Source organism: Muntiacus reevesi, chromosome 1 (assembly GCF_963930625.1).
Source record: "Muntiacus reevesi chromosome 1, mMunRee1.1, whole genome shotgun sequence".
Taxonomy (NCBI): Eukaryota; Metazoa; Chordata; class Mammalia; order Artiodactyla; family Cervidae; genus Muntiacus; species Muntiacus reevesi.
Window position 1 is genome coordinate 181722188 of NC_089249.1, and position 12922 is coordinate 181735109.

Consider the following 12922-nt stretch of genomic DNA (forward strand, 5'->3'; position numbering starts at 1 on the left):
GGCCCTCTTCTTTCCACGAGAACCTCCCCATCCAGCCTTCCTGGAGCCATGGGTAGAAGATGGGACACAGATGACTGGAAGGTGTGAAGTCCTAAAGCTTACAGGCGATACACAAGTCTGGTGAGGCTGGAAGCCAGGCCCCTCATCACCTGCACAAAGGCTAGCTCGGCTTCCTCCTCCAGGACTGACCTGTGACATCCAGGTGGAAGGAGACCTTCTGGCCCCCGGCCTCGCAGCTGTACTCCCCGGCATCTGCCTTGCCCGCCTGCTGCACCACCAGCCGCCGCCCACGGCCCGTGGCCTCCACACGCACTTTTGAGCTCAGACTCAGCTTCTTGCCGTCCTTGTACCACGTCACCTCCGTCTGGGCCTGGGCCACCTCGCAGCTCAGCGTGGCGCTGCTTCCCGCCACGGCCTGCACGTCACTGCGTGCCGGCTGCTCCTTGGCAAACACCACCGAGGGCTCTGGGGAGACAGAGGGGGATGCACAGGGTCAGAGACCCCATCTCAGTCAGGACGGCAGCCCCGGGTAGAGAAGACCTGGATGGGGAGGTGGGGGGCTGCGTAGGAGGATGGTGGAGCTGGAGACTTCTCCAGGCTCCGCACCAGCCCCGTGCCCTGCACACGTCTCCCTGCCTTTCTCAGCATGTGAGGCAATTTACACTTTCTCCCACAGGTCCCTAGGAGCAGGTCCCGGGTGGGAGGCCCTGAGAACAGACTTGTTCTCTGTTCATGGCAGCTGAAGGTCTCGAGGCAACTGTTCCCCAACATTCCCAGATGGGGCCCCAGTCTCCAGACTACATGCAGGAACCTTTCACCTGCAGTCCTGGAGATGGCTGAGGCTCGGCACGCTTGCCGACTCAGGATTCTCAGCTGGTGGCAATCTGGGGGAGTGCCTGCACCCCCCTGTGGCTCTCTATGTCTGTCTGAGGAGTGAAAAAGCAAGCACCTCCCCCTTAGGCCTGGGTTTGCCATTACTGTTTTCTTCTTCCTGGTGACTAGGGTCAAATCTTTTCCCCATTGCCAATAGTAGGTGTTCTCTTGGGTTGATTCAACTCTGGCCAATTTTTATACATTTGTGTGCCAGAGAATGACAAACAGGTAACAAAGTTTTTCCTTCCGATAGTGTGACAATGTCCACTTCTTCCCTTTGAGTTTAGAGCATTTGTGTTCTACTTAAGCAATCTTTCCTTACCCTAAGTCTTTGAAGAGACCATGTTATTATCTGAGGGCTGTTTTATTTTTCTTGGTCTTAGCCTTTACTCTGAGGTTTCCAACCCACCCTGAGTTGACTTCTGTGTATGGTGTGAATTGTTAGTACAATTTAAGTGTTCTGTGTGGGTCAGTGATCCAACCACCATTTCTTTCTGCAACATCCTCCCTTGACTTCTTCAACAGACAAGAGAGTAACAATCGAAAGGGGTTGGGCGAGGCAGGGATGGTGGTGCCGGGATGTCATTTATGAACTGTTTCTGAACTGAGTTTCTGTTCCTCCAGTTTGGTAACCATCCCCGACTGAGACCCCTTGTCTTGAGAACTGCAGTCTTATGGTAATTCTTGATTCATATCCCAGTAAAGACTCCACTATGATTTTCTACAAGAAAACAACACATTGGCTGTACCTTACATTGGAATCTGCCTGTCTCTCTTTCATCTGACCCACCCTCCAAAAAACTGGTTTTGATTTTGACTGTTAATAAACTCTTTGATTTTTCTCCCTTGAATTTCTATCCATCTATTCCAACCTCTGACTGCCTCTCAAGAATCTTGAATAATGTCCCACACACAGACCCTTCGCAACTTTCATCAGGCCTGGGAATTAGAAACACGACACCCCCGTGCTAGTCTAACTCTTCAATACAAACTTAACTTTCCAAGCCATCCCTGCCAGGACTCAGATGTAGTAATAATTACTGCATACTGATTTTTTACACACTTATCTTACTCAAGAAACAGATGCAATCTAATCATTTATCTCTGGGATTGTCTGAGTTGATCATTACATTATCACCAAATCCCATGTTTAGCTTTTCAAAACTCTGCCAATGACTTTATTCTCCTCCTTACTGAACTGAGTGGGTAGAGTGGCCTGAGAGTGCTGTCCCTCACATCAAAGACTTCCAGGTATACCATAAGGGGGATGCTGTTGTTTTTTTTGCCAGAATGCAGTAACATTAAAAAGAAGATATTTTTTATCTAGTTTACTAAGAATTTTATGACAGAAACTGATGCTCAATTTTATCAAACAATTTGTCTCAGTGTAAGACATGCAAGTTTAATCAACCATTGGATTCTGTGATCATGGAGATGATCCTTCTGCATTCAGTCTAATATCAAGCTTTCTATCAACGTTGTCAACTTTAATACAACATGCAATCCTGAACTAGGACTTTCACCACTGATCTCTACCCCTGAATACACTGCTGAATTCACTTTCTTAACATTTAATTCATAATTGTGATACTCGCAGTAAACTGGTCTGTTAGTTCATCCTCCCGTTGTCTCTCCAGAGTGATGTCAGTATCAATGTTATGTTCTGTACATGAAGACAGTTATGGAGGGTATCTCACTCTTCACTCTCTAGGACCATCTCCAAGCATGGGATAACAATTTCCGGAATATTTTATACAGTTGGCCAGAGAACTACGAGGCTGACAAGACTTTCATTATTTGTCCTATTGATTACAACGACAAGTCATCCAATTCTTTGAGTTTTCTCTATCTTTGCAGGCAGTCTGATTTTCATGTGTTTTACTAGGTTTTAGGCACATTTTACAATTTTTCAAAGGTTTTTACCTTAAAGTACTCTTCAATGTGCTTCAAAAATCACATGCTGCAAAGATGCATGGTGGAGTCTGGGGCATATACACACCCACGCATCCGGCTACACTGACACGGTCTCAAACTCTCAGGGGCTGCCACCAAGAGTCAATGTGGCATGGAAGCCCACCCCTATTCTGCATGAAGAGTTTCTTCCCAGAAGAAGAACCTGATTTCTTAGACTGCCTGATGTTTCAGTCATGAGAAAGAGACACTCACTGTCCACTAGGAAAATGCAAGGAAATAAAGGCTGCTTTGCCCGTCAGAGGCTTGTAGGACAGTAACTTTTTCTTAACAATCCACACAGATGAGGTAGAAATGACTTTCTCCTTTCCATTCCTAAATTTATCAATGTAATGCCAAGAGGAATACTGACCTGAAACATCCAACCTTCTCCAATACAAAGGAGAATCATATTTTATCTAAGAAGATCACCCTAAATAGCACAGGTGACTCTCTACCATCATCATTTCTTTCTTCCTTCCACAAGGCAGTGACAACAAAAAGCAGCCTATTTCTTGGGACCTACCAGCCACCAGACCCTCTCTACAGAGGAAAAGGAATGAAGGGCATCCCAGAAACCTCGAATTTCATCACCCAAAGTTTACTCCTAAGAGTATTCCAAATAGGACTGTGTGGCCGATGTTTTCCTTAATCCAGCATCAATCGAAGTGAAATACCCCTGGCCAGCTGAGAGCAGCATGAGGTTATAGATGAGGGTGAGTACTAGTTGCCAGGGAAGACATATGATGGGAGGAAAATCAATTATACCCCAGGCCTACATCAGCCCCCTAAAATCAGGGAGAGCCTGGGAAGGCTCTGGTAGGGTGCTAAGAAGACAGTGTGACTGAGCCTCACTGCCAGGAAACAGATGCACACAAACAGGCCCTCTTCTTTCCACGAGAACCTCCCCATCCAGCCTTCCTTGAGCCATGGGTACAAGATGGGACACAGATGACTGGAAGGTGTGAAGTCCTAAAGCTTACAGGCGATACACAAGTCTGGTGAGGCTGGAAGCCAGGCCCCTTGTCACCTGCACGCAGGCTAGCTCGGCGTCCTCCTCCAGGACTGACCTGTGACGTCCAGGTGGAAGGAGACCTTCTGGCCCCCGGCCTCGCAGCTGTACTCCCCGGCGTCCGCCTTGCCCGCCTGCTGCACCACCAGCTGCCGCCCACGGCCCGTGGCCTCCACACGCACTTTTGAGCTCGGACTCAGCTTCTTGCCGTCCTTGTACCACGTCACCTCCGTCTGGGCCTGGGCCACCTCGCAGCTCAGCGTGGCGCTGGTTCCTGCCACGGCCTGCACGTCACTGCGTGCCGGCTGCTCCTTGGCAAACACCACCGAGGGTTCTGGGGACAGAGGGGGAGACACGGGGTCAGGGACCCCATCTCAGTCAGGACAGCAGCCCCGGCCAGAGAAGACCTGGATGGGGAGGTGGGGGGCTGCGTAGGAGGATGGGGGGCTGGAGACTTCTCCAGGCTCTGCACCAGCCCCGTGCCCTGCACACCTCTCCCTGCCTTTCTCAGCATGTGACACAATTTACACTTTTTCCCACAGGTCCCTAGGAGCAGGTCCCGGGTGCGAGGCCCTGAGAACAGACTTGTTCTCTGTTCATGACATCTGCAGGTCTCAAGGCAACTGTTCCCCAACATTCCCAGATGGTGCCCCAGTCTCCATACTACATGCAGGAACCTTACACCTGCAGTCCTGGTGATGGCTGAGGCTCGGCGCGCTTGCCAACTCTCAGGATTCTCAGCTGGTGGCCATCTGGGGGAGTGCCTGCACCTCCCCGTGGCTCTCTGTGTCTCTGTCTGAGGAGTGAAGAAGCAATCACCTCCCCCTTAGGCCTGGGTTTGCCATTACTGTTTTCTTCTTCCTGGTGACTAGGGTCAAATCTTTTCCCCACTTGCCAATAGTAGATGTTCTCTTGGGTTGATTCAACTCTGGCCAACTTTTATACATTTATGTGCCAGAGAATGACAAACAGGTAAATTTTAAGGATATTCCCAATGATGTGACTCATATATTCACTCTCTGATCCAGTCCTCTGTTAAGTCAAAGTTTTTCCTTCCAATACTGTGACAATGTCCACTTCTTACCTTTGAGTTTAGAGCATTTGTGCTCTACTTAAGAAATCTCTCCTTACCCTAAGTCTTTGAAGAGACCATGTTATTATCTGAGGTCTGTTTTTTTTTCTTGGTTTTACTCTTTACTCTGAGGTTTCCAATCCACCCTGAGTTGACTTCTGTGTATGGTGTGAATTGTTAGTACAACTTAAGTGTTCTGTGTGGGTCAGTGATCCAACCACCATTTCTTTCTACAACATCCTCCCTTGACTTCTTCAACAGACAAGAGAGTAACAATCGAAAGGGGTTGGTCGAGGGGGGATGGTGGTGCTGGGAAGTCATTTATGAACTGTTTCTGAACTGAGTTTCTGTTCCTCCAGTGTGATAACCATCCCTGCACTAGGACCCCTTGTCTTGAGAACTGCAGCCTTATGGTAAGTCTTGACATCACGTCCCAGTTAAGACTCCCATTCTGAATTTCTACAAGAAAACAACACATTGGCTGTACCTTACCTTGGAATCTGCCTGTTTCTCTTTCATCTGACCCACCTCCCAAAAACTGGTTTTGATTTTAATTGTTAATAAACATCTTTTGATTTTTTTCCCTTGAATTTCTATCCATCTATTCCAACCTCTGACTGCCTCTCAGAATCTTGAATAATGTCTCACACACAGACCCTTCGCAACTTTCATCAGGACTGGAAATTAGAAACACGATACAACTGTGCTAGTCTAACTCTTCCACGCAAACTCAATTTTCCAAGTGGTCCATGGCAGGACTCAGAAGTAGAAATAATTCCTGCATACTGATTTTTTTACACACTTATCTTACTCAAGAAACAGATGCAATCTAATCATTTATCTCTGGGATTGTCTGAGTTGATCATTACATTATCACCAAATCCCATATTTAGTTTTTCAAAACTCTGCCAATGATTTCATTCTCCTCCTTACTGAACTCAGTGGGTAGAGCGGCCTGAGAGTTCCGTCCCTCACATCAAAGACTTCCAGGTGTACCATAAGGGGGATGTTGTTGTTGTTTTTGCCAGAATGCAGTAACATTAAAAAGAAGATATCTTTTATCAAGCTTACTAAGAATTTTATGACAGAAACTGAAGCTCAATTTTATCAAACATTTTGTCTCAGTGTAAGACATGCAAGTTCAATCAACCATTTGCTTCTGTGCTCACGGAGATGATCTTTTTGCATTCAATCTAACGTCAAGCTTTCTGTCAACATTGTCAATGTTAATACAACATGCAATCCTGAACTAGGACTTTCACCACTGATCTCTACCCCTGGATACACTGCTGAATTCACTTTCTTAACATTTAATTCATAATTGTGATACTCGCAGTACATTGGTCTGGTATTTCATCTTCCCTTTCTCTTTCTGGAGTGATTTCAGTATCAATGTTATGTTCTGTACATGAAAATAGTTATGGAGGGTATCTCATTTCTCTCTCTCTAGGACCATCTCCAAGCATGGAATAACAATTTCCTGAATATTTTATACAGTTTACCAGAGAACTATGAGGCTGACAACGCTTTCATTATTTGTCCTATTGATTACAAGTCATCCAATTCTTTGAGTTTTCCCTATCTTTGCAGGCAGTCTGATTTTCATGTATTTTACTAGGTTTTAGACACATTTTACAATTTTTCAAAGGTTTTTACCTAAAGTACTCTTCAATGTGCTTCAAAAATCACATGCTGCAAAGATGCATGGTGGAGTCTGGGGCATATACACACCCACGCATCCGGCTACACTGACATGGTCTCAAACTCTTAGGGGCTGCCACCTAGGAGTCACTGTGGCATGGAAGCCCACTCCCATTCTGCACGAAGACTTTCTTCGCAGAAGAAGAATAACCTGACTTCTTAGACTGCCTGATGTTTTAGCCACGAGAAAGAGACACTCACTGACCACTAGGAAAATGCAAGGAAGTAAAGTCTGCTTTGCCCGTCAGAGGCTTGCAGGACAGTAAATTCTTCTTAACAATCCACACAGATGAGGTAGAAATGACTTTCTCCTTTCCATTCCTAAATTCGTCAACGTAATGCCAAGAGGAATGCTGACCTGAAACATCCAACTTTCTTCAAAACAAAGGAAAATCATATTTTATCTAAGAAGATCACCCTAAATAGCACAGGTGACTCTCTACCATCATCATTTGTTTCCTCTTTTCACTAGGCAGTGACAACAAAGAGTAGCCTATTTCTTGGTACCTACCAGCAACCAGACCCTCTCTACAGAGGAAAAGGAATGAAGAGCATCCCAGAAACCTCGAATTTCATCATCCAAAGTTTACTCCTAAGAGAATTCCAAATAGGACTGTGTGGCCGATGTTTTCCTTAATCCAGTATCGACCAAACTGAAACACACCTGGCCAGCTGAGAGAAGCATGAGGTTATAGATGAGGGTGAGTACTAGTTGTCAGGGAAGACATATGATGGGAGGAAAGTCAATTATACCCCAGGCCTACCTCAGCCCCTAACATCAGGGAGAGCCTGGGTCCTAACACCAGAAGCAACGGGAAGGTTCTGGGAGGGTGCTAAGATGACAGTGTGACTGAGCCTCACTGCCAGGAAACAGATGCACATAAACAGGCCCTCTTCTTTTCATGAGAACCTCCCCATCCAGCCCTCCTGGAGCCAATGGGTAGAAGATGGGACACAGATGACTGGAAGGTGTGAAGTCCTAAAGCTTACAGGCGATACACAAGTCTGGTGAGGCTGGAAGCCAGGCCCCTTGTCACCTGCACGCAGGCTAGCTCGGCGTCCTCCTCCAGGACTGACCTGTGACGTCCAGGTGGAAGGAGACCTTCTGGCCCCCGGCCTCACAGCTGTACTCCCCGGCATCCGCCTTGCCCGCCTGCTGCACCACCAGCTTCCGGGTGCAGCCCTTGGCCTCCACACGCACTTTCGAGCTGGAACTCAGCTTCTTGCCGTCCTTGTACCACGTCACCTCCGTCTGGGTCTGGGCCACCTCGCAGCTCAGCATGGCGCTGCTTCCCGCCACGGCCTGCACGTCACTGCGTGCCGGCTGCTCCTTGGCAAACACCACTGAGGGCTCTGGGGAGACAGAGGGGGATGCACAGGGTCAGAGACCCCATCTCAGTCAGGACGGCAGCCCCGAGCAGAGAAGACCTGGATGGGGAGTTAGTTTTGGGTCAGTATGAAGAGGTAACAGAGCTTAGAGACTTCTCCAGGCTCTGCACCAGCGCTGTCCTCTGCCAAGGTCACCCAAACTGTCTCAGCAACAAGTGACAATTTATGAATTCTCCTCTGGGTCCATCCATGAGAGCTTCTGCAGGATGGGGTGGCCACTGGAACAGACTTGTTCCCTGCTCATGGTACCTGGCATGTGCTCCCCACCTTCCCAGATGGTGCCAGTCCTTTCCATAACTTCATCCTTGGAACTCTTCACCTGCAGTCCATTTATATGTCTGAGGCTGGCACCTCTGCCTACTCTTACCCTTGCCAACTGGTGCAACCTGGAGAGAGTGCTTACACCTCCCTATGGCTTTCTCTGTCATTGTCTGAGGAATGAAGAAGCAAGCACCTTTTCCCCTGAGCACTGGCGTCACCATTATGGTTCTTTCTTCCTGGTGACACTATTCAGATCTTTTGCCCACTTCCTAGTAGGATGGGAACTGTGTGATCATGATGGGAGCGTTCCTCGATGCAGCCCCATCTTCCCCACAGAAACGTGCATGCTCTCATCGCCGTGACCAGGACTCACTGAGGCTCCATTCTTGCCCACTCTCACGCTGGCCATCTGGTGGGAATGCGTGTGCCTCCTGTGGCCTTCTTTTGCATTTTTCTCATGACACGGAGGAAAACAACTCTTTGTGATATTTTTGCTCACCGGTATTCGCTCTTCTGCATCATCGTTGTTCAAAGATTTTACCCTGTTTTCAATAGCATCTTCTGTCATTTTGAGGACATTTTTACATATTTAAATGCAAGGCACTGACAAGTATATATGTTCTAAATGTCTTCCACGTCTGTGTGGTTGGCCCTTTAGTCACTTATGCTAACTTCTGATGAATCTTCATGGTTAATTTCAGTAAAGTATTTCAAATTTGTTTCATTATGGCTAGTACACTTGTATTCTAAGAAATTATTCTTTATCCTAAAGCAATTTATGTCTATGATTTTCCCTTCTATTCTGTGGTCTGTAACCCAACAGGAGTTGACTGTGTGTGGTATGACTTACTGGTAATCTCTTCTCTATAGGTTAAATGGTCCAAGTATCATTTATGAAAACTATGCTGCCTCTATGCCTTGCACCATTCCATAATTTTTAAAAAGGAAAAGGGAAATGTGGTCATTCAGGTCTGTGTCTGAAATCACTCTTCAGATGCTTTGGCCTGTGTGTCTATCTTAATAGCAAGACACTATTATATTCATTACTGTAGCTTTATAGTAGTCTTGATATTTGGTAATATCACCAAATATTTGCTCTTCTTCATGAGTGCATTGACTCTACATGGTCTTTGCAATTTACTTGTCAATTTTCAAAGTCCCCTCTAAACAAACTTTTTTTGGATTTTAATTTGTATTGAACATTTTTTTATTCTTCTGTAGATTTCTACCAAACTATTTAGAACTTCTTGACTGTCTCTCAAAAAAATTCCAATAATCCTCCCCACCACAGAGCCTCTCAGAACTTTTTATTAGATTTGTAATTTAAAAATGATGGCTTTGATGTTATTTTAACTCTTTTAAAATTTCATTTTCAACATGTTTGTTGCTACTGTTAGACACAGATGTTTGTTTTCTTCATACTAACTTTTTCCAAAGTGATCATTCTTAACTATCCTATTGTCCCATAACTTATCTTTGGGTAAATCATATTATCTGTGAATTCCACTTTTGTTTATTCACACTTTTATATTATTTTATTTTTTCCCTAACTGTGCTGTAAAATGTTGGATAAAAGCATTAACAGTGGGTTTCCTTGTCTGGTTCTCTATCTCATAAGCAAAGCTTTCAAACTTTCACTTTTTTGTGTGCAATTAGCTGGATTGCCTGCAGAGTCATTGATCAAATTAAGAAAGAATTGTTTTATTTATAATTCGTTAAGAATCTTATGGCAAAAATTGATGCAAACTTCATTAAACATTTTTTCTCTTATTTATAAGAGAAATCTCATCCTTTATTCTGCATGTCATGAACAGAATGTTTTGCTAACATTTCTAGTATTTCAACAATCTTGCACTTCTGGACTTTCATCACAGTGTATCACCAATTATCCCATTTATATATTGTTAAACTTATTCTGTTCATGTTTTCTTTCAGATGTTGGCCTTGCTCTCCATAATAGATTGATGATAATTTCAATCCTCACCCCTTTCCTTGTCAGATATTGGTATCAGTGTTACACAATCTACATGAAACAAAGAAGAGACTGTATCTCATTTTTCTATTCTCCAGAATAACCTCCATGAACAGGGTTCTCCTTTTTAAAGTAGCTCATGTAATTTACCAGTGGCACTACAGGGATTAAACATTCCTCTATGGGAAGATTTTTCACTATGATTCCAATTATGTAAAAGGTTCTAAGACTATCTGAGTTGTCCAGTGTTTCTGTGTCCCTTGGTATATAATTTTCTAAGAACCTGATTAATTCGTCAAGCCTTTCACATTTATTGCCATGAAAAAAATTGTCATACTCTCCTAAAATATCATTCTTTAAAGATACATGCATATTGGTATAGGAGAAGTGACTATTCCTCTTCAAGTCTAAATCTATAAATCAGACTCCAGCTATTATTCTGACATAGAATGTTCCAACAGAAGACAAAGGAAATCCATATTTGCTTTGAAAAGAGAATTCCAGATCTCACATGTGCATATTTCAGGCACACATCAACCAATCCTCTGCTCTCTGTTTACTCTGCACACATTACAAGCAAAATAGACCCAGATGTGTATGAGCGTGTGTGCTCTGTCCCTTCAGCTGCCTCTCCGTGACACCATGGACTATAACCCGTCAAGCTCCTCGGCGCGTGGGATTCTCCAGGCAAGAATACTGGAGTGGGTTGCCATGCTCTCCTCCCGACCCAGGGATGGAACCTGCGTCTCCTGCATTGCAGGCAGATTCTTTACCCACCAAGCCACCTCAGAAGCCCTGTAGATACACAGATAATTTCAATATCCAGTGCAAAGAAAAAGAGTGTCCAGAACAACTGAAACTCTGGTAAACCCATAGTTCATTCTTGAGATAAATCAAGTACAACAGTGTTGGTCCTGGTTTAATGAAATTCAAACATCTCTCCCTAGTGGGAACCCAGAGGCATTGCTGGGTGGGGCACTGAGGAGCTGTCAGGACAGCCAAGAGGAGCAAATTCACATGCCCACAGTTGAAAGACATCTGGTTCACATCAGACTCCAAGTGCAAGACAGAACCAGAGGCCCAGACACCAGGGAACACCCAGAAGACCCTGGGCAGATGCTGGGAACTGATGACCATGCATCACCGTGTGGAAAACACCACTCTGGGTTTACAGAATGCCTTTCTCCCTTCTGTTCATACCCTCCCATCCAGCTCCCTTTGCCCAGCCTTGGGTATGAAAATGGGGGTGGGAGGACAGAAGACCAAAAGAGATGAAGTCCAGTGGAAAGATCATCGGGTCAGTCAGGGGTGCAAGCCCAGCCCATCACCTCCACATAAGGCTAACTGACTACCTCCAAGGACTGACCTGTGACGTCCAGGTGGAAGGAGACTTTCTGGCCCCCGGCCTCGCAGCTGTACTCCCCGGCATCTGCCTTGCCCGCCTGCTGCACCACCAGCTTCCGGGTGCAGCCCTTGGCCTCCACACACACTTTCGAGCTGGAACTCAGCTTCTTGCCGTCCTTGTACCACGTCACCTCCGTCTGGGCCTGGGCCACCTCGCAGCTCAGCGTGGCGCTGCTTCCCGCCACGGCCTGCACGTCACTGCGTGCCGGCTGCTCCTTGGCAAACACCACCGAGGGCTCTAGGGACAGAGGGATACACAGGGTTAGAGACTCCATCTCAGTCAGGACAGCAGCCCCGGGCAGAGAAGACCTGGATGGGGAGCTGGGAAGCGCGGTGGTGGGAAGGAGTGATGGAGCTGGAGACTTTTCCAGCTTCTGCACCAGCCCTGTGCCTTGCAGAGGACACTCTGTCTTTCTCAGCATCAAGTCACACAAATCATGCATTCTCCCACAGGTCCATGTGAAATGGCCTGGGAAAGGGGCTTTTGAAAAAGACATCTTCCCTGTTCATGACATCTGCAGGTTCACAATGCAAATATCCACCAACCTTCCAAGATAGTGCCCCAGTCTTCTCCATATGGTTTTGCAAGGAACTTTTCATCTGCAGTCAGTGGAGATGTCTGAGGCTCAGCACCCAGCCCACTCTTACTGTTTTAAACTTGTGGCAATCTGCTGGGAGTGCTTACACCTCCCCAAGGCTTTCTTTGCCATTGTCTGAGGAATGGAGAAGCTGAGCACCTTTCCCCTCAGGACTGGGTTCATCATTACTGTTTTCTTCTTCTCAGTTACACCATTCAAATCTTTTGCCCACTTAGCCTTGGTAGGCTCGCTCTTTTCTCGATTCACCTCTGGCCACTCTTTATGGTTTAAATACCAAAGAATGACACACAGGTAAGTTTTAAGGATATTCCCAACTGTGTGACTCTCATTTTCACTTTCTGATCAAAACCTGTGATAAACCAAAGTTTTTCCTTTCAACAGGGTCACATTGTCCTTTCATCCCTTTGAGTATAAAGTATTTCTGTTCTATCTAAGAAATTTTTCTTTACCTTAGTCTTTAAAGAAACCATGCTCTCATCTGAGGGTTTTGGGGAGTTTTACTTTTTACATTGAGGTTTCTAACCTACTACATGTTTACTTCTGTGTGTGGTGTGAACTGTTAGCACAATTTATTTTTTCCCCATGGTTCAGTGGTCCAAGCACCATTTATGAAGACAACGTCCTTCGTGACTTCTCTGACAGACAACACAGTAACAAAAGGAGGACTTGAGAGGGAATGGGTGGTGCAG

The 12922-nt window shown here is 45.8% G+C and overlaps 1 protein-coding gene across 1 annotated transcript in view; it reads right to left on the reverse strand.

Annotated features, from left to right (window-relative positions):
* The window catches only part of OBSCN (obscurin, cytoskeletal calmodulin and titin-interacting RhoGEF), a 226432-nt gene that overhangs the window by 140397 nt on the left and 73113 nt on the right, over positions 1-12922 (reverse strand). Inside the window, exons 13-16 of the mRNA XM_065917289.1 lie at positions 11597-11872; positions 7686-7961; positions 3894-4169; positions 190-465 (exon numbers count right to left, since the gene is read on the reverse strand). Coding sequence (XP_065773361.1) covers positions 190-465; positions 3894-4169; positions 7686-7961; positions 11597-11872 — 1104 coding nt within the window. The remainder of the gene's footprint in view (positions 1-189; positions 466-3893; positions 4170-7685; positions 7962-11596; positions 11873-12922) is intronic.